The sequence below is a fragment of the Eschscholzia californica genome, unplaced genomic scaffold (genome assembly GCF_041429995.1).
Source record: "Eschscholzia californica isolate CP2 unplaced genomic scaffold, dmEscCali1.0.p SCAF_1, whole genome shotgun sequence".
NCBI classification, from domain to species: domain Eukaryota; kingdom Viridiplantae; phylum Streptophyta; class Magnoliopsida; order Ranunculales; family Papaveraceae; genus Eschscholzia; species Eschscholzia californica.
Genome location: NW_028238198.1, coordinates 86,683,402 through 86,708,511, shown reverse-complemented (window position 1 = coordinate 86,708,511; position 25,110 = coordinate 86,683,402). Strand labels below are relative to the sequence as shown.

Genomic DNA, 25,110 nt, shown 5'->3' with positions numbered 1-25,110 from the left:
ATGATCTAACAAAACTTTCTTGACTTCTCCACAAATGAGAAAATGTGGGGAATCATTCATTAATTCCGACATTACTCGTAAAAATACATTTTAGATCTTGGGGACTCCTAAAAAACGATTCAGATGTCACCAGACAAGTATTTCTGATAAGTAAAAAAATGTTGAATGGTTTTTAATGCTTAAAGAAAATTTAATTGATTATATTTCTTTTCCATTGATAGTAATATTTACAGAGTCTATAATGCTAAACCTTCAAAAGAATTTTTGTTTCAGTAACACAATCTACCCACCGAAAATTTTTTTTATTGAAAATTTAGGTTCTTCTTGTAATAAAAAGATAAGCAAAATATTCACAAGGATAATATATTTTGCCAAAAAATGGATATTTACTGACGATTGCCGTCTGACTACACCAAGGCCATCAATGATCCGTCTAATGAGTAAAGACTTTAGGGTTAGAACCAAGGATGCCATGTCGGGTCCATCATGCACAAGTTTCTTGGGTTTAAGGCTGCTTCGACCAGTTCCGAGGCACCTCTCTCTACTGACTGTGGAGGCTCGCTACCGTTATCATCCTGAAATGACAGGAAAAAAGAAATTAGCAGCGCAGTCAAGCGAAAAGATCTAGGTTTTGGGTTTGACTAGGGAAAGAACAATGGCGCATGTCTAGAGTTACTTAGAGTTGCCCAATGTGAAGTGAACTTGGGATGGCATGGTCAGTACAACCATCAAGACCTTGCCTAATGCCTATATGCAAGTCAAACTCACCATCTAATACCAAAATGGTACATACTTGTTCTCTACCCAATCTTGTCAAGGAACTGGTAGGTCAAAGTGAAGAGATTCAACTGCAGTCTACATATCAGAAAACGGTAACGTTGACACTAGACTCGTGACGGAGATGAAGTAGACTATTTACGAGGTTACAACTCGACCAATTATATCGCTGGTCTAGACGGTCGAAACCACAAAGTGCAGAATAAAACCATCAAAGTACATGTGGGTACATCTTATAGTTATTTCCTGCCTGCTCTGACTTCTCCGCCCTAGGACATGGACAGTATCCTAATTTCTGAAAGTTTGGTCTTACTCAATGCATTGATGGCACTGTCTGTATCTTTTATTTTGTACTTTCGGAAAACTGCTGATGAGAGTATGAGGTTAGGAAGATGTCGCATCAGATTTTGAGTAAAACTCTAAGTAGGACTCTAGGGGAAAGAAGCATTTTCCTTCTAAAGCTTTTACCTCTTCGGCGGAGTAATGTGGAGCAATTCCTTTAATCCGGTTCATAACGTTTTCGACGTTGGTGGTAATCTTATGCTTGAGATCTGTAGAATTCAAGCTACCTCCAGAAGCAACAGCTGACGAATGCATTCCCTGAGATCTCTTATGTGACCAAGAGATCAGCTCATCACGGAAAAACATAGCTAACTGGTGCCACGAGTGATCAATTTGCTGCAAAAATATTGATTTAAAAAAAAATTAAGGATCAACAGATAATGGCCAATTACTACTGTAACACAAACATCTCAAATTCACTAAATTTGTTTATTAAACTTACTTTAGGTGAAACCACAGCTTGTGCTGCAGCAGAGATGGAAGAAACAATAAGACCTTCCACGCCAAAGGGTGAAAAGAATGATTCCATATTACTAGTAAGTCGGAAAGGTACAGGTTCATTAAACTTGATCATCCCATTTTCGTCATAAGCTGGACGGAAATCAGTCTGAAATATTTTGCCGGTGTTCTTAGCAAATAAAATCTTGTCCGGGGACCTTCCACCAATTTTAAGAATGAATGACATGAAGCAGGACAGTGCAATATGAACAGAGAATTGCTTTTTGAAAGCCCAGAGAAGGTTATTGCTCATAAGAGTCTTGTGCATGTACTGAGTAAATACGGTTTCGTTTACTAGATTCTTTGTTATGTCAGTGTATGTTTGGAGTCGAAAATCCGAAACTACTTCTGGTGATACGAGACCAGATATAACATGGTCTAGTTGTTCCTTGAAATGGATGATAGGAAGATCGGCCTCTCGATTGTTCCGAGCACTGTTGACCTCATATACCTCAAGGAATGTGATATGCATCGGATCATCTTCTACGAGTCGAACCTGACAAAGTTTAAGATCACATATGTATCATGAAACAAAAATAAATCCTACAGATCGGTAGGAAACAGTAATCGGGAAAAATATTTCAGGGTTTTTAGGTAGGATTGAACTCTGCCATGTTGGTAATTGAATTTGAGTGGACACTAAGATGATGGGTTTCCAGTTTGTTGGCCCAGGTCACAAGTGGGTCAATGAAACTGCACCCACCAACAGCGTCCAATGGAACTATTGTTTGGAGTAGAAGAACCCTGGCAAGAAAGAAAACAATTGTGTGGCAGTTCTTAAATCTTAACTAGGTGGCATTTGTAACTTGCAGTCCTACTGGTCTGCCACGTATATCTCAGTTCTTCGAAAAGCGGGCAAACAAATTAGTAAGCGACAGCTGTAGCAATGAGGGCTTCATTACCTGCTGTGAAACAGGGATTATGAGTGGAGTATGGATGCCTAAGTGGCGTCGCCTCGACTCCTTGTGCTTGTCAAACATTCTGTTCATCACACGAAAAAGGTCTATAACTCGCTCATCACTTCGAGCACTGGAACTTAAAGTTGTCTGAACAATAAAATGGTGTCGAGAGCCGTCAGAACCAATGAGAGTAAGGCGCCTATAGCTAGCTCCATGACGTCGAACAATTGTAATATCAGATCCAATCTTGTCCAACTTTACTGTATGGGCAGGTGCAACTTCCTGAAAGTAGTTGAACAGTTAAGAGTTTAGACTGCACCCGTAAGCCAATGACTGTAGAGAAGCAGTCGACTCTACTAAAATAATAGTAGTCCAGTTTCCTGTTGGTCTTGGTTAAAAAGACGTGTCAATATTCTCTTTTAGGCTTGGGCTTCCTGAGCAAACATGTGTAACCCCGTGCAAACTTTACATAGGGAGCTAAAGTCTAAAAAGAAACTTGGTCTCGAGAGTTTTAGCGATCGTCCCATATTACATGTTAATGAACCAAATTATAGTTCTACTTACTTGATCAGTAAAATACTGCCCCGGAATCTCCAAGTCTATAAAATGGCTATTAAGCAAGAGTCTGCTTTCCTCCTCCAGCTTTAGGACAGATGGGAACCTGTCGTCAATATTACCCTCAATTACATTTTTCCAGCGCTTCAATCTCCCTGTTAGTTCAGAGAGAGTGGCAGGAAAAGTAGATGCGTTTGTCGGATCAAAGTCACGTTTGAAGGCCTGCTTATACTGTCTCACGCAATCAGTGTACTTGCCCCCATCATTCACTGGAAAGGATGATTTGAAAACACTAGAGAGCTCATTCTTCAAAGACTGAGGAACCTCAGCAGTAGTGGCAACTGAGTGCTTGTAACAGTGAAGTATCACAGCATTAATGACTACTAGAAAAACCTCTTCTGCTCGAGGTAGAAACCTCGATCCAAGTTCTCCTAGAAAACCCTGCAAAAATCAAAATGAAGGACCTCTCTTGTCAGGTCAAGATTTAGCACTACAAAAACTGAATATATCAGCACAAATGACGAGAAACCAATTATCTGAGGTCATTTACAAGGAACCCAACGACGAACACATTATAGCCTTCAAAAGGTGGTGTGTTGAAATGAATATGAAAGTTCAAACATGTCTAGTATCAGATATTCAATGTTTAGACGACCTCGTTATGGTGATCCTCACCTCAAGTTCACTCGCCAAAACAGTGTGCTTGCTTCGGAGAGCATCCAAAATATCCTTAGCAGCGTATAATGCACTAGCTTCCGAAGCTACCGTTCCCAATCCATCATTGCACCCTGATGTGCGTTGACCACCTCCATTAATGCTTGAAGAACTCCGTGACAGCATTTGGCCAGGCCTGACATGAGCACTAGCTTCCTCTCTTGTGGGCCTTTCAAGTTTTTGGCAATTAGAGGTTCCACAATCATGGGACCCCCTAACACCACAAGGTTGAGAACACTGATGATTTTCCGAGTTTAAACCCGATCCTGGATGATTCTGTACTCTTGTATTTCTAACAGCCGAGCCTAAAGGACCATTCCCAGCACCAACAGCAGTTTGCTGCATCCTCTGTTGAGCTTGTGCCATTGCTGAACTTTTTCCAAGTTCAAATTTATTGGAAAAGTCACGTAGTTCAACAAAATACATTCGTAGCCAGTAATATAGCGCCTGCATATTGGAAAAATTGCTTTGACGGTTATTAGCAAGCATGGAACTTGACAACAGCAAACATGTCTGAATATTGATGATTTAAAATCATGTTTTTGAGCCTCAAGGAGGCTATAGGGAGAGGCATGCCTTGAGGTGGTAAAAGGCATCAATCAATTTAGGAAGAGCATAAGTGTGTAAAAATCTACAAAGAACTAATATGCAACTGGGAGCGGAGAAGGCAGAGGCGGAGCCGGTTTGGAAGCATCAGCACAACAAAAAAATAAGCCAAAAACGTGAAGTAGAGGGATCCCATCCTTACGGACGAGCTGCGTCAAATGAGCCAGATAATACAACAAACAAAACAAAAAGATGGACTTTTTACAAAAAAAAAGTATGTTGTAAGTTCTGATTGAGCACGCAAGGAATAATTGATTAAGCGCCTCAACATGTGTGTCAATTTTTTCTTAAAGCTTTTTTATAATGATTAACAATTGATTCTGAAAGTAACAATTCACCTGGGGATAAACAGTGGCTAGTTTTAGAAGAACAAGTTTGCAGTGAGGAGCCTCTGGTCTTTGTAAGGAATTCAATAGCTGCGGGACCCAGGAGAGCCAGATCCAATGAGGTATTTGGTCCAAGTACTTATCAAACGCTCTTCCTGCAGGCTCATTTGCAGTATCAAAACTGAGAAGGTATAGAACTCGAGCAAGATGGTTTCTAGAGTTAGAAACCCCATATTTAATGCCTTGAAGGAAGCAGCTCACAGCATATTCTAACCACGCCTCATCTTGAGTTTCTTTATAGACCTGAGGAAAAATCAATAACTGCCCATTAGGCAGAGCACTGGAAATATCTGCTACAGGCTTTATGCAGATGGAAAGTTAAGCATTAGTGAGCAGAAAAACTGATACCTTGTCACAATAATTTCCCCAGCTTATCCATCCTTTAGGAAATTGTTTAAACAGGGTTATAGCATCGGAATATGCAAGATTAGCCTTCTCGCTATCACCCAGCTTCGAGAAAAAATCTCCCTTGATGCGGAAAATCTCTGCTTTGTGTTTGACAGGGAAAAAATCAAGATTGGTGCTGGCAATCAAATTAAGCCCGCTGATAAGTTCTCCCCTCAGTTCCAGACAAGCCTTTGCTTGCTCCTTTATTTTAACAAAGGCCTCCTGAAACCAGTTAGATGCATAACATAAATGTAATAGGCACAAAAAACATAATAAACTAAATGACTAATGATGAAAAAAGATAGACCATTTTGGAAAGCTATTATGTGCACAACTTCTCAGATTGGGTCCTACCAGAGAAAACCCCGTCCTAGAATGGACCTAGATACCCATAAAGACTACATGTAATAACCAAACTTATGAGTTATGATCACTTTTTGTCACGCCTAAGTGAGGATACTTTTCAGCATACCAAACCCCAAATGCATGAGCGTGACTGTCCAATCTATATACTTCTCTCCTCACAAACAAAAGAACAATATAGACAGGATCGTTGGCCTTCTCGATACAATTTTCTTTTTCTCGAAAAAAAAATTCTGAATAGGGTAGTGGGTTGTTCAAATTTTGCCTTTGGAAAGCCAAATGTTACTGGCCTCCAAAACTGGACAGTTATGATTCCCGGTAGATGCAATGATAAAACTTGTTTGTTTGTTTTCACTTTCTTTTCCATTAGAGGAACTGCCACTAGCACTCCTCTTCACATACCTGCACCTCTATGGTTGAGTGACCATACATCTTTTCAAGTACTGTGAGACAAACATCGTAAAGGCCTTGTTTGCGAGCAATGTGAGCTAGCTTATTGACATTCCATGCTTTGTCACGATAACCAAGCAGATGAAGTTGTTGATTAGTGGTCTCGAAATCCTTGAGTGCATTGATTACATAAGTATACATCTCATTTCTCCACTGGAGCAAGTCATACCAAACAGACAAGTTATCCCACTTATTTGGAGTTCTAAGTCGCCAAGTCTTGAGAATCTCTTTGAGGTCCCCATATGCACCATTACTAACCTCCACCGCTGAACTTCCCGAAATCTGCTTGCTTCCGTTAGCTATGGCCACTTTAATTTTAAACGAATCGTTAATTTCAATCAGCTGTTGAAATTGTTCCAGAAGAGGTATCTGAGATTGAACAGACAGTTCAGGCAACTGCCACCACTGTTCAAGAGCCAGATCAACACTTTTAAGCACTATGTTCCCAACATCTCTGATGCCGTCCGCATTCTTAGCGTGAAGTGCCAAAAAGGCCTGGACCAAACGGAGATTTGGGGTCTCTGCCACGTGGGCTTTTGAAATATCGTCCATTACAGACTTCCAGTTGGAAGTCTTCCAGAAAGAATCAAGTAAAATGGCATAATTCTTGACACTACTGCCAAAGTCTACCAATGCATCCCACTGACTAAGCTGAGCAGCAGAATAAAGCCATTGTTCTTCCCAAAGACACATCTCAGCCTTTGGAACTGTGTTGTCATATGTGCCTTGGGTTGCCTTAATCATAGCTTGATAAAAGAGACTCTGAGCGCGCTGCCAATAACCATGCTGAACAAGTGAAAGCCCAGCCGTAGTCTCAGAAGTAATCGACCTCTTCTTCCACAAACCACACCTCATATCTTCTTCATTCAATAGCCTGTAAAGCTCAGAGAGAGACTCGCAGCATTTAGTTTCTTTCGTTAACAAGATGACATGACTTTCTAGCATAGGCAGTGAGGTATGCCAAGCATTGAAAGTCTTCCCGATATATTTAATGAGTTCACTTGGAATCCTAGGTTGAGGATGGCTCAACCGAAGACCTTCAAGAAGAGCTTGCACAACATTTGGTCTGCTCGCTTGCTGCCTCTTGTGGTAATCTTTTGATAAGAGATTTATCATTGACTTGGCCAGCGCAAGTTGTTCTTGGTTTAGTAAAGTTGCCCAGGCAATTGGAAAAATCAGAACCCATAAGTGGTAAGCAACATTTGCATCGACATGAGCCAGTTCTGTCAATGGATTAATAAGATCAGCAACCTGAAGAATAAGACAAACAACAATTAGATTTATCAGTTGAATCTTCTGACGACAGTCATTTCTAGAAACAGAATTTAGACTCTCCGGCTCCGAGTTGGAAAAGAATATACGCAGGAAGGAAACAGTTCAGTACCTGAAAATCAAAGTTTACACTGATTAATAGTATCCCACCAAAAATAAACCCGAACAGCACACAAAGAAAAAGAAAACAGAATTCCTTTACTTTAATGATCACGTGGGTTATAAACTAAAAGTGACCGTCATCCCCATAAGGTAAAAGTCATTTCGAAACTAGTACGTGGATTACAAACTGCAGAGTTCGAAAACACCATCTAATGGAAACTAAGATACCTCCTACGAAACAACCAACAACCAGATGATGGTAGTACATGTTCTTAGATGCTTCAGTCAAAAAAAAAATTGAGACTCGCGAGTTTGTGACAGACAAATAAAAGTTTTAACAAATGGAATGGTCATCTATGTCAAATTTATCATCAAATCAATATTACCACTCACTTATATTCCGATGTACTAGTTCTTAGCGGTTAACCATCTTATATCTTACTACTAGCTTATTACTGACAATTGGAGATAACACCTTGTTCTTAAATACTAAGCAGTCGATATTAATATTGGATGCAGACCAATCAAGCAGTGAATAATACATATATCGCTGGTACATGAGGATTTTCGGCTATATATGACGTAATTGTGCACGTCAATGAGGACTCATACACGATATATTGCATTACCGACTAGATAGCTTAAATACCAAGAAAAGGCTATAACCTGAAGTTTGCTCATCTCGTTCAAGAACTGTGAATGGTTAAGAACGAGCCTCTTGAGTGTTTGTACACCTTCAGAATCTTCAGGGGTATCAGTTATCTGCTGGTGCAACCCTGAATGCTCTTGGTGATATCCCAATGGCACAAGAGGTGGAACACGAGCTGAATTTGGAGCAAGTTCAATAGGTCTATTCTCAATCAGAATTTTGAAAAGAAGATCAAGTCCTTGCTTCAGCCAAAAAATGTCACCTAGCTCTTCCCAATCCTGGAGTTGGAGGATGAAATCCAGCCTTGCAAACAATGTTTTCTCCAGGCACTCGTGATAAAGTAAAATGAATTTCTGCCTAGTCTCTGGATCCTTTGCACTTAGGCCACGCATAAAACGCCTTTCAACCTTCTGAAACACTTCCTGTCGCACAGAAAGAGGAAATCTGGAAAGAAACCAGATCCATTAATTCGGTATCTTGATAAAACAAAGATCAGTTAATTGCAAGTTATACAAGTACCTTTTTGAATCAGCACAAACTCCATAAAGGAGTTCGAGATACTTCCTGTCCCACTCTTCAAGAGCGCTAACGGAAAAATTTTGCTTATCAACCTGTGAAAGCTTATGCAGGTAAGTAACTATCTCCTTCTGATTGAGCACAGATCTTGGTCTACTGGATGTGGATGGCCTGCTGAAGTCATCTTCATTCCAACCCTTTACAACATCAAGTATGCAAAGAAGAACACTAGAATCTACACCCTTCTGTGATAGTAAAGTGTGCAGTGTTTCGTTTAGAAAACGCTTGGAATCAGGGGAAAACATGGTTCTTTTATTGATGAGTTTCAGGATAGATTTCAAATTATACATGACTGATCCAACGTCAGCAACTGCATGTGAGGAGCTAACGGCAGAATCTGGATCTCTTCTGGGACCCTGAAACTCAGTATGAATTAATTGCAGTCAATATATTGAATAAAGATGAAAAAAAGGTGTGGAGGAAATATATGTCAATAGATCATTACATCTGTTCTTAGTATCTCGAAAATATTGCATTCATTTGAAAAAGGTATACATACAATCATCATGCTGCAGATAGTGACCATATCATTATAGTGTAGGTTGTGAAACTAAGGAGATAGAAAATCATATGAAGTGGCCCAGATAGATTTTTTTCCAACACAGAAATTTAATCCAACTGGTTGATGGGAACCATCCTTCCAATTTTTTTTGATAAAACTTGATTTATCTATGTGATATAATCTATACTGGAGACAGAGACCCCTTGTTACACAGGAAGCAGTGGTCGAATTGCTTCAAGAGAAACAAAGTTGAATCAAGAGGAGTGGACGAAACTTCTGTTACACATTGAAAACTTGAGTGATCCTGTAATCCATATATAAGTTTATTGGAGAATACAATTAATTTTTTGAAAGACATCACATACCAGTGTCGCATGCGAAGCTGCTTCTGAACCAGTATCATGTGCAAGGCGTTGAAGAACACGAGTGAGCGATGTAAGGAAAGGATCAATGGAGTTCGTCTGCAACTCAACCAAGGTCTTAACAACAGAAAGAACAAAAGTGATCATGGAGTTAGCGGATTCGAGTGGTGTCTGAGAGGATATCGCAGCATCAAGATGATTTTGTATGAGCTTCATAACTTTTTGGTACAATATCTTCACATCTTGAGGGGTGTTGGCAGATTCTGGAGGAAAAGCACCAAAGACCATCTTAAGTGAGACACAGAGGTACTTCCCCTCATCGAGCACTTCCCCAGTGAAGCAGGGTTCAAGTATCTACACAACATTCATATAGAACATAATCAGCAATAAGCTAAGTCATGAGATTTAGAATCAGTTTTCTGGCAAAAATAGCTGGTATTAATATACTTGAGAGATCTGATTGATGTTGTTGCGGATGAATATCTGTGGTTGTTTCTCCATAATGGTGTTCATTACATCCATACCCCGTGCAAAAGCTGTTGCGATGTCCTTGTTGGACTGAGATGGTTGAAGACCGTCCAACAACTTCTCTAGATAATCAAACTTTACATTGGCATTTGGCCACACCTCCAAAGCTTCTGATAAATGTTTCAAAGCTTGAATGTACAAAGAAGTTACTCCCTTGTCCTTGGGATCTATGACCAAAGATACCTGTGCCATTTAAAGCAATGAAAACAAATGCAACTTAATTGGTCAGTTGAATAAGAACTCTATCAAGGTAAGTTATTATAGTCAAACAACCCTAAGTAAATAGATAATCAATAAAAAGTTTAGAAGAGACCTACTCTCATTAGAAAATAGATAATCATTTCTTCCATCGCCGCACTGGGCTTGAAATCTTGACCAGGTTGGCCACCAGAACCAGGGGTGTCAACCTCACAAACCGCTTGCGCACTACCATGTGACACTATAGGAATGGATTGAAGACAAGGTTCAACCTCGACACGTTTACTTAGGTCATCAGGTAATGTCGAACCATCTGAAGAACGCTTAGTTACACCACTAATAGATCCTCGAGTCAATACATTGCTTCTCTGGCTAGCTCCATTGGTGTCAAGTACAACTTTCATTTCTTTTTGCCTTTGCCTTTCCCAACCAACAACCAATCCAGCAATTTCTATGGCAAGGCGCTTATTTTCCACTGTTGAATTAGGTGGCAACCCGAGCGGACATAGAAGATTTACCATTTTTGGTACAAATTGAGCTCTAGCAACATAGAAGAGATCAGGATGATGAACAATGAGCTGGAAAATGTGAACCAAAACAGGAACTGAGTAACCTCCCTCAACCAAGACCTTTTTTATGAAATGGATCCATTTTGGCATTCCAGGACCCCCAGCCAGCATTTTTGGAAGCGCAGGCAGTAGAATGTCAATAGCTTGCTTAATTAGCATAGTGTCTTCTGATTGGGATTCTTTAAGAAGGATATCGAGAACCTACACATGAAACGCTTATAAGTTCACATGGCTTGATATAATTCGGAGTACAGGAACACATAATCATACAAAAAAAGAGTTGGCAAACAAGAAAACTTAGACAAACTAGATAACATAATGAAGCACTACCGTTAGTATAATAAGTTACAACTTTTTTTCTTTTGAGTTATGATATTGTCTGTCACATTTATCAAATTCAACAAAGAGTGTAGTTACTTCATAGTACCAAGAGAGTTCAAAAGTATTGTCACTACTAAGAGTTTTCCTGTGCTATGGTTGGTTGATAGGTGTAGTTAGTTACTCAATCCTATTGTATTGAGTATAATTTGCAGTTGGTACATATACCTGGAAGACAACTTTCTCGGGAGATTTATAGGCCTCGAATAACTGGCAAACATTGACGAGTGCCCATTGCCTACTAGCACTTCCTTCACGTTTTAGACTATCCCACCCAAATTTGAAAAAACTTAACCGATGGTCAACAAGGTCATTATGAAGGTACTTGATAAGCAACGTCGAGAGCTGCAGAAGTTCAATTCTAAGTAGTTCGCCATACTCCGCAGAAACCTATAAATGAGTCACGGAAAGCAAAACACAGTTCAATCTGTAAGACGCTCTTAACTATAACAAGCTGAACATAATGTGTAAGGGTCATATCAATAGACAAAGTACATTCTCAGGAGGATCTAGAAGCTTTTCTGCAATCATTTGTAGAATAACAGGATCAACAACTTCCCGACTTTCACTATTTTGAAAAGCATGGGCCATCATCGGACGAATGAGCATTTGCATGGTGACAACCAAGTGATTCTGACCTAGCTCTTTTGATTGGAAAATATGCAAAAAGCGTGACAGAAGTCTTTTCTTCATACTGGGTGTATAACCTTCAGCAACCTGGAAAGAAAGATAGTGATAATGTAGGCCCATAACGACATGATAATGAAGTCACCTTAGCAAATTATTTGCAGAAAGAAGCTTCCAATGTAAGAATGATTGCGATACCATAATCTAAGCATTACCTCGATGATATAAAACTCTCTTAGAAAAGTATAGTCAATCCGAGTGCGGAACAAGAATATGGAGAGCATATCAAAGAGAACATTAACTTCTAGGTTATCATGCCGCACGTAGTTCAGGAAACACTTAACGAGCCACTTGCTCTCATTTACCTGCAATTTTTGGATTACAGTGAACAACAATGGTTTATAATTTACATTGTAAATAAAACATCAGTCTGGGCGGACCGTGCAACTAACTTACTTGGGCCAAGCTAAGTTCTTGTTCATTGTTTAACCGAGCAATTCTTGCAGGTGACCTCCAAATAAGGACCAAGGTGTCAAACACGACACGATTCCTTGGCAACCATTCTGGCATCAACTTAACCAAAGTTACAATAAGAGCAAGCCCCTGAAAGTACGCATCTGAGCTTGCAGTTGGAGTTATCGCTGAATCAGTAAGACTATCAGTTAAGGGAGTAGCATGGATCTCGTTACTCATTGGAGCAGCAGGAATTACAGATGTGGCTGTCCTTGATGCCTCCAATTTTGTAAAAACTTGGGGAAAGGCAATTGCAAGTATCTTCTCCGGTGATTTCGCAAGCTCTTCTCTCAAGGGTTGGCCAACTTCTGAATGTATGATGAACATAAACCTAAAACAGACAACAACATAAAACAAGAACAGTGTAAATCAGAGCAGAAAACAAACTCTTGTTTTAATGTAGCTTCAAAATAGTCTCACCTCCTAAAGTATCGCTGTTGATTTATCCGACCAAGAAAATAGTCAATGGCATCTGATGCATAACGATTTAAGAACTTAGTAAGTGGGAGGCGATAAGGGCTGTTAATTTCACTGTGAAATTGTCCTTGGGGTAGAGTTCCTTCCAAATCCATAGTAACTGTCACAAGTTCATCTAAAAACCTGTCTGTCCCACGAGGAAGCAGATGGAAAAGCTCAATAATAGCTGCAAAGTAAGCACGTTGTGTAAGAGTCTAAAGCACATGGTAATCACAGTAAATATCCAAGAAGGCAAGAAGAACCGAAAACCTGCTGCAACTTTTGGTTCATCTCCAGCTTTCCATAGCTTCCGGCATTGATCAAGCTTTTCAGGTTCGAGCCATTTCTTGAGGTGCTCCAACAACTTACCACCAAATGAAACAGTAAACCAATTGGAACCTAAATCAAGAACATGGGCCAAACCTTGCAGAAGAGGCACGGTGAGACATTTTGTGTGTGCCAAATTGGCCAAAATTGGCTTGAGGCTCTTCTGCAAAATGTCCTTGGACATCCTTCGCTTAGCCTGAAAATTGTAAAACTTCCATAACTATACATATCAAAATGAATCAATAAGATCAATATGAGATAACCTTCGATCTAGAGAAAATGTGAAGCAAAAGATGACTAAGATTATATCCCCTCGTTAATTCTCGGCCAAGAAGAGCTGATCAGCAGTCGCATTAAGCAGTTTGTTGGATCAGCCAACATATAGCAATTGATGTATCACTACTATGTATGTTGGATTGTAACAAGAGTCAAAAAATTTAAGAAGATATAATTAACCTGTCTTAAACCCTCCTTTGAAATGGCTACAATTTCTGGTGTTCGACATGTTAGAGACTTTAAAATCAAGGTAATGATCTTCGAACGCAATTCAGCATGATCTGGTGCCATAAAATCTGAGCATGTCATTGCTGTACAAAGCAATTCAATGCATCCTGTTCTTAGTTTGTTCAGAGAAGCCGCTACTTTTGGATTCATAAACTTCACAATCCAAACGGTTTCATCCGCCTCTGCAATTTGCAAAGCGTCATGTAAGAAATTGGTCAACTCTTGGGTCCACTTTAGAACAGGGGGTCTCAAGGCCAAGCAGAAATTCAAAGTTGTGACTGTTCCGACCTGTCAAAGAAACATGTCATGTTGTACATAAAACAGAAGACATTTACATATACATATATAGTTAGATATATATATATAGGTAGATATATATATATATATATATATACATTAGATATGTATATAGAGAGAGAGAGAGAGATGTCGGGAGAAGCTAAATATTCTACCTGTTGACCAACATTCTTGAACCTCAGAGGCCGCATTATAAGTGGCTTAAGTAAGCGTTGACACAATGGCTCAAGCAACTCAGACACCTCGCAAGCAGTCCTTTTAGCCAGTAGATTTAGACATGTCTCTGCATTCTTTCTCACGATAAGAGATGGATTAGGAGTAAATAGTTCTGCTGCAAGAATATTAAGAACTCCTTGAAAGTTGCTAGTCGTCTCACTGCTTCCTTCATCAGCATTATTTACCAAACGCAGTACCTGTGTGAGCACTTGGCTTGTCTCATCCTGCTCTTTTTTAGCATGCAAAGGAAGCCTTTTAAGAACATAAAATAGGCCACGGATCACCCGAAGTTGGAAAGTACATAGCGTCTTGACTGTGAGTTTACCAACCAAAGCCCCAAGACCTATCACGCCTCCCATTTGTGTTTCCCACGTGCTTCCATAGCAACAATGTAAGAGACGGAGCAACAACTGCTCAAACACAGGGACGCAAACACTGGGTGGGGGTGAATATAAAGGATTAGTAGATGGACTTGAAACCATTGTGGGGGGAGCAGGATCTCCATTAGAAGTATGCATATCAGTATATGTTGTGTGAGCAAGACCCAAAAGTATTTCAGAAAACATGTTCAAAGCATTAAGAGCGGCTTTAGCATGGAGTCTATTTTGATCTGACAGGACATCAACTAGTGCATCTAAAAAAATCAAAGGATTGAGTTTCTTCATATTAGAAGAACTTGGACTTCTAGAGCTAGAAGTTACAGTACTAGACAATGGAAGCATATGATCAGGCTGATCACTTCCAACCAGAGAATTAGTTGAAGAGTAGTTTACATGGTAAATCATTGCAAAATGACGGCAAATATTTACAACAAAATCATCCGTCGAGTCTTTGAGCTCCGGTTCTGCACTGGCAGATATGATGGTCATCAATACAATCTTACAAACTGATTTTTCAGCGATAAGTTGGGTCTTCGTCTTTACACCTAAATCAACCTGTATCAATGAAGGACCATTATTATAATCCAAGATTCCAAGCTAGTATCCGAAGTTTTCTAGTAAAACAAGAAACACATCATTAACAGGAAGATCAAGTGTTATTTTTCTGTAATAAAACCATAAGAGATCCAGCAAAAGTTGCGTACATAAGCAGCCACGGAGATGTATAATGATTATTAATGTGGGGAAGGATCAAAGGAATAGATTGTGCAGGTAATTGTTTTTACGCTACCATGCTCACCGGGTTGAGCATTTGAGCACTGAATTTTAACTTAAACAAGCGAGAGTCCACTGCAGCAAAAAAAAAAAGAAAACATGTGGTGCACTAAGTAATGCAAAAAACCTAAATCAATACCAACCTTCACATCTGAATCCTCAGCCACAAGCAAGATTGGATCCACTGAAGATGATAACAATGCCATCAACGTCCCAAATGAACTGCCGTCCTTGGTTGCATTTGCTTGTAGATTCAGTTGAGATGACAAGCACAGACAAAGAAATCTCAAAGCCTTCTTTCTATAGAAAATATCCAAATTACTGTTGTTTCGCAATACTGCAGCTACTGCAAAGGAAATGCACCGATCCAAAGGCACCAAAAATGCAGTTTCTGGCTGAAATGTTAGAGTCAAACGAAACCCATGCTCAGGGTTATCCTTGCACTCAAGTGCAAGGGGTTCTTTGAGAAAGCGTCTATTCAGACCACCTAGCTTGCCGAGAATTTGCAAAGATTTTCTACCCCAAGGATAAGGTGAAGGCTTCAAATGGGACCATAAAGCTAAAATCACATCAGCCATAACATTTGCCATATTTGATTCCAAGAAATCCGGATTCAAATAATCAATCCATGTATCGAGTGTCGCTAGACCCAATTTCACCAGGTCATCACTTCCTTTTAAAGTCAAAACTAAAGGCTTCATGAGGCATGGAAAGTGAGGCAACAACGAACTCAACTGTGCTGGTAGTGTTAAGCATAGCCCAAGCGCAAGATCCCTTGTATATTCACTGGTGGGACCCTCAATCATAGACAATAACATATTTAGGCAAGGATGCAACATAGGAATTAAGTCGCGCAATAGTAGTTGAAACTTCTCCCCATAGACTGCACAGAAAATTATACGGAGAAGCTGCATGTAACCTACTGGATGATCAACTTCTGTAGCATATTTAATGCAAGCTTCCATGATTACAGGAACGTGAAGCTGTAAAATATGTTCACCATTTGATGGACCCTTAGCAATAGCTTCAAATATCCACCGGATAAGGTACAAAACAAGTTTTGCTGCAGGAGCATCTGGATTTTTCAAAATATCGAGTTTATTACTGACTACGAAATTGAGCAAAACATCTGCACATGGACTAAAAAGCTTCGGTTCATGCAGAAGCCCAGAAATTATGTAGACCAGATGGTCGTTGCTAATCATGCATTCAAACAGCTCAGGCAAACACAGTGATAATATGTCCATGAAATCTCGAGGCTCCAAAACAGCTAGAATCTCAGAAAACAGATGAAGCATTTCATTTTCCTCATATTTCTCCTTGAAAATAGACAAGCAGTGGATCCCACTCCTTAGTACTTCAGACGATTTCAGAACCTACAAAAGTAAATGTTAATGCAATAGAAGTTTGCCTAGACTTCTTACAGTAAAGAAGAATGGTCACTTTATATCGAATACCTCATCTACTGTCATCCCTTTAAAACCTTGGGTTATTGACATACTAGGTGAAGAAGAAACCTGCATCTCCTGCTGTGTCCCATGTAATGATGAGGAAACCTAAAGAGTAGAAAGTGGAGCATGATATAACAAGACTACACCTGAGTGCATGGAAGTGATGAATTAGAGGATAATGAACCTGTTCTCGGGGTAAATGTGCATGAGTGATGCTCCACATTATGGTCCTAGTTCCTACATGAAACGTCCCAAGTATATGCATCATCAAGATTCAAGAACAAAGAAAATAATTAGCTACAAGCCGAATCAGGTAGTAGCAACCTTGCTAGGTTGATAGCCGAAGATGATGAACAATAATTTTAAGGGGTTATCAGTATTTACCCATGACCAAGGTCTTAATGAGATTTTTACAATATCCGACTTCCTTGGAATAATCAAAAGGAACTTGCAGATATAGAACCGCCTACAATAAGATCATATATCAGTGAAAGGAATTACAAGGAAAACACCAACTGCACTAAGATAATATATATATATATATATATATATATATATATATATGTGCCCCCAACTATCAATGTAGGACTCTTGACCACCATCCTTGAACTGACGGATGTTGATATACTCATGGTGGAAATAGATACTGGTTATACCCTAGGAAACCTGTCATTTACTTTATACCACAAAATAAGGAGAACAGAGAAAGGATCACAGATAAATTAAACATTTGGCTCTTCAATATATTATTCATTCTCCCCTTCCAAATGGTTACTAATACTATGATGGTATGATACGAATTGTTTTACTCCTGAATTTCATACCGCGTGGTATTTTTGTTAACCAGATAATCTAACGAAGAGGTACCAGAGATACCGATATAATGCAACATAAATATCCTTTTCGTCAACAGGTATTACTTTATGACCTAAAAATTTCGTAAAACTAATAAAGCACACAAAAACAGAGTGGTGCATTTATGCTCAAATGAGACAAGGGAACCAAAAAGTCAAATGCAGTTAAGTTTAGCACGCTGTAGGTAGTTCAGTGGTGACAAATTGTTACAACACAAGCTAGCTAAGAGACCAACCAATCATGCAACATCTGAGCTGAAACTTGAATTACATGGGTTTTAGTAGCAAACAGAAAGAAGGGAAGCTACTAGAAAGTTAACAACAGTTGGCTCTACAACTGAAAAGTACAGGACTGGCATCTAGTTTCACTATCATCAGAATTTTCAGCATTCCACAGAAAGTACTAACACACCCTTAATGACAATTTCAAACAAATGAAGGACAAAAAGTTTCCCAATCGAATCAGATAAATTATTAAGACATAAAATGGCCAACATCGATAAAGATAATTTAGATATTTTACAATAAATGATCTGCAATCACCTGCTCTGGTGTCTCAAGCTTCGACCTCAACGTCAACCACTCTCTTCCTTCATTACCTCCTTCTAAGATCTAGTCCCAGAAAAATGCCACATATTAAGTCTGAGTCAGTCCATGAAGAACATTCAACAAGGAAAATGCATTTCCACCAGCATCGACTAAAACATCTTAGATAAAATAAGTAGTACATCAACAAGCATGAAGCACCAATAAAAGCTAATTAGTTCAACTCACTAGTCACCTTCGGGCTTCAACTTGGGGGTAGACCAAGCTGCGTCTTACTCAAAGTCCTAATAAGAACCAAGTAAGGCTAAGCCATAAGCCACTCGATCGCTCAGTGACTCGGTTCATATATTATTATATTAAATATTTAAGAGATAGGATTCTCAAGAGAGAGAGAGAGAGAGAGAGAGAGAGAGGATTCATATATTCTTCGTTACTTGTTCTTTCTTCTGGTTTGTGAAAGAACTGATCTGGCATTGATCGAAAAGGACAAAAACTAGCTACAACTTACAAATGCTAGAAAAGCACCCATGGAGGCAAAGATCTGGCTTTCTAGAAAATATTATAGGAGTCAAAACACAATATGCTCACTACACACCAAAGTAGCATACCTGCGGTATAATGCGCTTAAAGGTGCTAAACTTCCCCATAAAAGCATCTAAAATTTTCCCCTGTAAAGAAATAGGATGATATGTTATTCAGAAAGAAATCCCAAAAACCACACCAAGCAATATATATATATATATATTGTAGAGACTGAGCCACTAATAAACTACTAGCTAAGTAACATTATCGGATGAAAGAGGCTCATATCTTCAGTAAAATGAGAGATATATAATGACAGACACCACCATGAAGAACTCAATCCTAGCCCATCCATGGGCCTCGCTCAGCACCTAAAACGGGTGCGGACATGGAAAAAATCCCTATGGTGAAAACATTAATCACTAGTATTAGTAGGACAACCAATTAAAGAATTTCTAAATTACAAGTAAGAAAGTTCGGAAACCCCTTAGAGTCGGTAGGCGCCGGACTATGCGCTTTATAAGCACCTTTAGTTGTTACTATTACTAGTCCTTGATGAGCTAATAAAATATTGGCCATCTAATTTAGTGTTTTCTCCTCTGTTTCTTATAATTTTCTAGTTCTAGTTTGTTATTATTGAACATTTTTGTGCTACATTACAGGTATTTTTATCATCCTTGTACACAAAAAGAAGAGAAGTGCCATATCTGCGTCATATCTTAATGATAGATGTAGGAGACATAAGAACATTATGTGGCAGAAAGGAGTCCTTATGGGTGCAAACTTGGTCAAAATCCTTTAAGGATGAGAACAGTAATTCTTATCCATAGTAGTAATACTACCGACTTACTGTATTCCCAAGTTACAATTTAGGAACTACGAGAACCACTTTTATTTGCTACTATTTCTACTCATTGATGAACTAAATGAAATCGATGTTATCTACCTTATTGATGTACCCTTTATTTCTTCTAGGTTCCTAGTCCTAATATTTATTTATTTCACATTTATTTCTGCTACATTACCTACCATTAAACACCGCGCCTCATCCATCGTAGGTTGATCAACACCTTTCTGAAATATGGGTTCCACCTTGAAAACCACAAAACAATATTATACTTAAATTGTCAGTTACTCAAATCACATATGTATTTCGTAAAATTCGTTAGCAACTCAAACAAAAAAAAAGAGAAACCAGTATCTTCAATTATAGCTCATTTTCGCACCAGATTCAACATTAGGCAAGCACTAGTCGTATGACTGCTGAGGTGCAAGGACTCATCATGCATGTTACTCGAGGACAAATAAATGATCTGCGACAACTGCAACAAAATACAAACTGTTAAATTTGTATAAGATGGTTGACACTCAATGAGAATCATAAGAGACCTAGATTGAATGTGCTCATGTACAGCAGACCCCAGCGAAAATTGCCATTTGGAAATCACTTTTTTGTTGTCACAGACTCACATGGTTCTCATGGACGTAGCGGAAGAATAGGTAACTTTGGGGACTGAGAGGACACTAGAAGCACTCATCTTAGACATTAAGTCTAATATGCTATTATAGTCCCTTAAATACAAAGAGCTAAAGAGTGTTGAATTGCATGTTTTCTTGTCAGGTTGGGATGTATTTCTTTTGTGAGGATTCACCTATAAAAACAGCAAAAGATGTTTGCTTGTTTTTTTTCCTGGGAAATGGACTACGATATAAGTTAGTCATTACAAGGCATTGATACATCATCAAGCCGTGATAAGCACGATAACCGCCTAAGTTAAACAAATAACTAAAGGGGCCTAAAGCCCAACAACATAGAGCCTAAAGCCCGACATATTTATTACATTATTTATACCTTTAATAACCCAAATTCAATAACCATGGATTCCACCTCCTATGGGAATCGAACATGAGACCTCCTGAATTTTGGAGTTTATGTCAACACTATCAACCACTTGAGCAACCAAGTGTCGACAAGATGTTTGTTTTTTGTCCTTCTATTGACTTTTCTTGTAATCTATCTCTGCATCAGGGCTTTTAACATAACTTTTTTTACTTTTCAAAATGAAAACACGTCGAAATAATACAAAAAAATCAGCTTTTCCTCATGTAATGCCCCAAGCCTTAGCAGTTGCCGATATTGTCCCCGCTTTGACCACCTTACACAGGTACGGGGTTTTGTCCTTGGCGAAGGCACCACAAGCCTACCCAAAAGGCCTCGGTACTTACTAAGCTTGAGCTTACACATATAGCCCAGTCTCTGGACACTCTTGTGAGCAATGTGGGACTATTACAATCCCCCACCCTCAGCGAAGAGCCGTCCTCGTCTCTGATACCACTTTGTAACGCCCCAAGCCTTAGCAGTTGCCGATATTGTCCCCGCTTTGACAACCTTACACAGGTAGGGGGTTTTGTCCTTGGCGAAGGCACCACAAGCCTACCCAAAAGGCCTCGGTACTTATTAAGCTTGAGCTTACACATATAGCCCAGTCTCTGGACACTCTTGTGAGCAATGTGGGACTATTACAATCCCCCACCCTCAGCGAAGAGCCGTCCCCGGCTCTGATACCACTTTGTAACGCCCCAAGCCTTAGCAATTGCCGATATTGTCCCCGCTTTGACCACCTTACACAGGTACGGGGTTTTGTCCTTGGCGAAGGCCCCACAAGCCTACCCAAAAGGCCTCGGTACTTACTAAGCTTGAGCTTACACATATAGCCCAGTCTCTGGACACTCTTGTGAGCAATGTGGGACTATTACACCTCATGTATCAGTGCAGTCAAATGAATTTTGAGTGCCTAAGCAGTATGCTTCAAGGTGATGTTACTCCCTCGCACAGGCTGGGTGGTAAGACGTTAATGTATCCACCTAAATCGAAGAAGAATTTACTGATTCCTTGATAAGAAAAACACCAATATAAAGAATCAGTTCTATCCAGACCTGGACAAAACACATTAGAATTTGAATCTTTAACAGGATTTAAGGTTACTTTTTCATCCAAAAATGTTCATAGAATTATGCGTGTTGACACGAATCATCAATTCTAGTGTATAAACAAAAAGTGGATAGGAGATCATATAATTTAATAAGCGAAGAACTTTTGATAGTAAAACGACAATTGCAGAAATATAAAAAACAAAAAACCTAGGTATTAAACGTTGAAAATGTGATAAGAAAACCTGTGACAGAGAAAGATCCGCCCGGACAAGATGAATGATTTGTGCAAGTTGACTATAAGCAAGTGGTCTACAAATCTGGAAGCATCTCCGGCCAGTGCCCGCTAAAAAACTGAAACATTAAAAAGGAGTAGTATAAAAGAGTAAAGGGAATGTCAATGACCATATTTGATCACCTAGCAAAAGCACATAAGTGAGAAAATGACTAATGGACTTAGGAGGACAAACACAAAAGTCAAAACATGGCAAAAAATATTACTTCAACCAACTTGTGGCAACCAATGAAGCATTCCACAAGCAAAAATAGTATCAGAATCGAGATGTTCTTAACCATAGCAAATGTAAGAATATATATGTATAACACAAATAACATTTTCTTAATCTTACTACACATGAAAATGTAGTCAAAATCTCTTGTTTCACTAGATGAACAAAGAATATCTGTGCAAATGAAAAAGAATATAAACTTCTTCACGTGACTCTAGAATATGCAACTAGAAATTATTCAACATCATTAAGGAAATAACAGATTTAACCCATCTTGTAAAACCAGAAGTTCTATCATGTAGTACCTCTCTCCTAATAGAGTATCGATGAAAGGAAATAAGCCCCTCTTAAACTCTGATCTTAGAAAATGCTTCATGGCTACTAACAAGTCCTGTGTCAAATAAATAGCATCCCAATTATCAGGAGACAAGTGGTTTAGAGAGTCGTAGTAACTGCAAAGAACACACCAACCTCCCACCTTTTGGATAGTAGCAGAGTCAGGACAAGTAACAAGCAGATTCACAATGCTTCTACATATGGTTTCTTCGTGTGGCCTGATATTGTCGCTAAAACTCCTCAGCAGGTAAGTTAGAAAGGACACTGCCTACAACAAATGGAGAAAGAAGATTAGCAATCACTAACCAGATTCATAACTGGTTTCAGTATAGAACTTCCATTTGATCTTGTTTCGAGGTTTCCATGTTCTAAGTAACTCAAACAAAAGTGTTTAATTCAATAATATTAACAACTAATCAGAAACCTTAGTGCACGGTGTACCTTAATTTGTGCAACCTTCATATCTCCTAAGTGCTTCGTCCACTGAGGAGGAACCTTACTTGGACCTGGTACAGACATTACACCAATTATCAAAGGCAACAAATGAGGAACACTGCTCCGAGCTACCGGCGGGCACAAGTGGAACAACGCCATCACCACCAGAGGACTCTCAATAGCAATCAGAAACGAACGGGTGCTAGGATTAAGCTGCCCATTTCCACTATATGCAGATGATACCAAACCCGACCTTTCCATCACCTTATTCTCTACAACCAACTTGCCATCACCACTAGCAACACTAGTCCCAGACCCGCTATCACTACCAACTCTCCCACCTCCATCTTCAAAAAAATATCTAACAGTTGCCTCAAAATTCTTATATACCTCAGAAACAAAGTCAACCATTTGCCGAATTTCATTTCCGGACCCTATTTTGAATTTCCTTACGACATTCAAGATGATTTTAATACAAATTAATCCGTTTCTTTCGTTATCAACAACGAGAACATTCAAAGCAAGTTTCAGTAAGTCCAAGGCAAAAGGACGAAGAACTTCACTCGTAGGAAGACTATTAAAAACCTCAAGTATAATATTTCGAATTTGATTTTCAGAATTATCAGTAAATTGAGGTTTAGTCAGTTCAGTTAAGATCACAAAAAACGCATTAAAGTAACATTTGAGGAAGTTAAGGTACTCGTCTGTGTAAACAATCTCAAGCCTATCACGAACCTCCATTATCATCTCAAGCCTCGTCTGAATCGCTGTTTTCACACGGTAAACAATCAAAAACCAAAATCTTAATACAACAATCACCAAAATCATTAACAAAAATCTCATTTCTTAAATCATCAAAAAAAAAAATCAACGATGATAACTTCGATGATCAAACTACAAACACATAAACAGATAAACAAAACAGAGAGAAAAGTAACAGAGTAGAGAGAGAAACAAATATATATAGAGAGAGAGAGAGGGAGAGAGAGATTGAAGCTTACAAAGTTGAGGATCGACGAGAAATCGTGCATGTTGTTCATAATACTGAATTGGAGTTGATAATCGAGATTCTTCAGTGATCGAATCCATCATATACTTGAGGCTATTAAGAATTTGGCCAGGATTATTAGTTTGTTGATGTTATTTATAGTGAAGAACTAGGGTTTTAGATATCGAAACGGAGAAGAAGAGGAGAGGTTTTAGTCTTGTTTGTGTTTTTTCCCGGCGGGACTCCCACGTTCTTAAAACAAAAACACTTCGCTCCCGCTCTCTTTCTCACAGAGGACAAATGGCTTATGAAGGATATGAGACCAGTTATTGTCTCATATACAAATATATTTTGTTTTGGGCTGTGGTTGGCCTACCATTTTGTTGTTTATATGGACGGACCTATTAAAAGTTTGGGAATGTCTGTCTACACGGGCTTCTCTTTTTTATTCTTGGGCAGGCCCCTACTCTAAGGGTCCGTGCGTATTGGATTAGTCTGAAACCTCTCGAACGGGGTATAGTTCCTAAAATTTGTCATCAAATAAAATTTAATTAATAATGATAATTTTTTACTAAGAGACTCAAATAGTGTAACAAGACTACAATATAGTGAACATAAAATAAGTAGTTTATACTTACAACTTGCAAATGTGACAATTGATCACCTATTCAAGTAGGATTTCTAACACCTATCGGATCTCTGTAGGATATTTCCAATTGGTACAAAATTTTATCAGTTCGAAGTAAGTAATACTCGTAAGATGCTAAAATTTTATCAAGCATGAAAATGAGTATCCAAAACTAGCATAAATGATTCAGATTCAAAACTCTAGCAAGTTATAGACGGGCCAAACTCAAGCTAGTTATAAATGGACTAAACATGGGGAAGTTGTATATGGGCCAAAGTCAGGTTGTTAGCTAGTGGAAGGTTTATTCATGTCCAACCCACCTATTCAACTGGTCGATCGATCTGTCCATCTCACGTGCTCTTAGGCACCCACTAACTAAGACAGAACGATCGTCGGATGCTAGGCCTGTAAAATTCTACTATCTCCGTCTGCTTCCTCCCCCAGTCTTCCAACTGATGTGGCGACGTTCTACTTGAAGATATCCTTTCTTCATTTGCTCACATCCAAACCCAATCGAGGAGAGCTGAGGGGGACAAAATGGAGGGAGGACTTTTTTTTGTAATCACCACCACCACCTAATACTTAATTATCCTCCTTCCACCCAAAAAGAAAAATACTTAATTATCCTTCCCCCATCAAACTTCAAATCTTCACTCTCCCCATTCTCTCTCTCTCTCTCTCTCTCTCTATCTGTAAGCTTATT

General features: G+C 39.0%; 1 protein-coding gene across 1 annotated transcript; it reads right to left on the bottom strand.

Moving 5' to 3' along the window:
- Positions 1 to 169: 169 nt before the first annotated feature.
- LOC147570631 (uncharacterized) lies at positions 170 to 24,088 on the bottom strand. Its single transcript, XM_086657181.1, has 35 exons — positions 23,793 to 24,088; positions 22,798 to 23,558; positions 22,499 to 22,624; positions 22,326 to 22,411; positions 21,757 to 21,865; positions 19,807 to 19,902; positions 19,610 to 19,672; positions 18,667 to 18,726; positions 18,056 to 18,124; positions 17,043 to 17,124; positions 16,843 to 16,895; positions 16,665 to 16,763; positions 15,351 to 16,583; positions 13,993 to 14,988; positions 13,493 to 13,828; positions 12,980 to 13,232; positions 12,674 to 12,896; positions 12,197 to 12,584; positions 11,956 to 12,105; positions 11,609 to 11,830; positions 11,282 to 11,503; positions 10,286 to 10,936; positions 9,888 to 10,151; positions 9,444 to 9,794; positions 8,520 to 8,932; positions 8,018 to 8,444; positions 5,930 to 7,228; positions 5,126 to 5,386; positions 4,730 to 5,020; positions 3,747 to 4,232; positions 3,081 to 3,512; positions 2,520 to 2,798; positions 1,562 to 2,113; positions 1,246 to 1,455; positions 170 to 575 (listed from the first exon to the last, which is right to left on the bottom strand). The coding sequence occupies exons 1-35, from the start codon at positions 23,881 to 23,883 to the stop codon at positions 456 to 458; spliced, it is 11,754 nt and encodes a 3,917-aa protein (XP_086513307.1). The 5' UTR covers positions 23,884 to 24,088; the 3' UTR covers positions 170 to 455.
- Between the last annotated feature and the right edge of the window lie 1,022 nt (positions 24,089 to 25,110).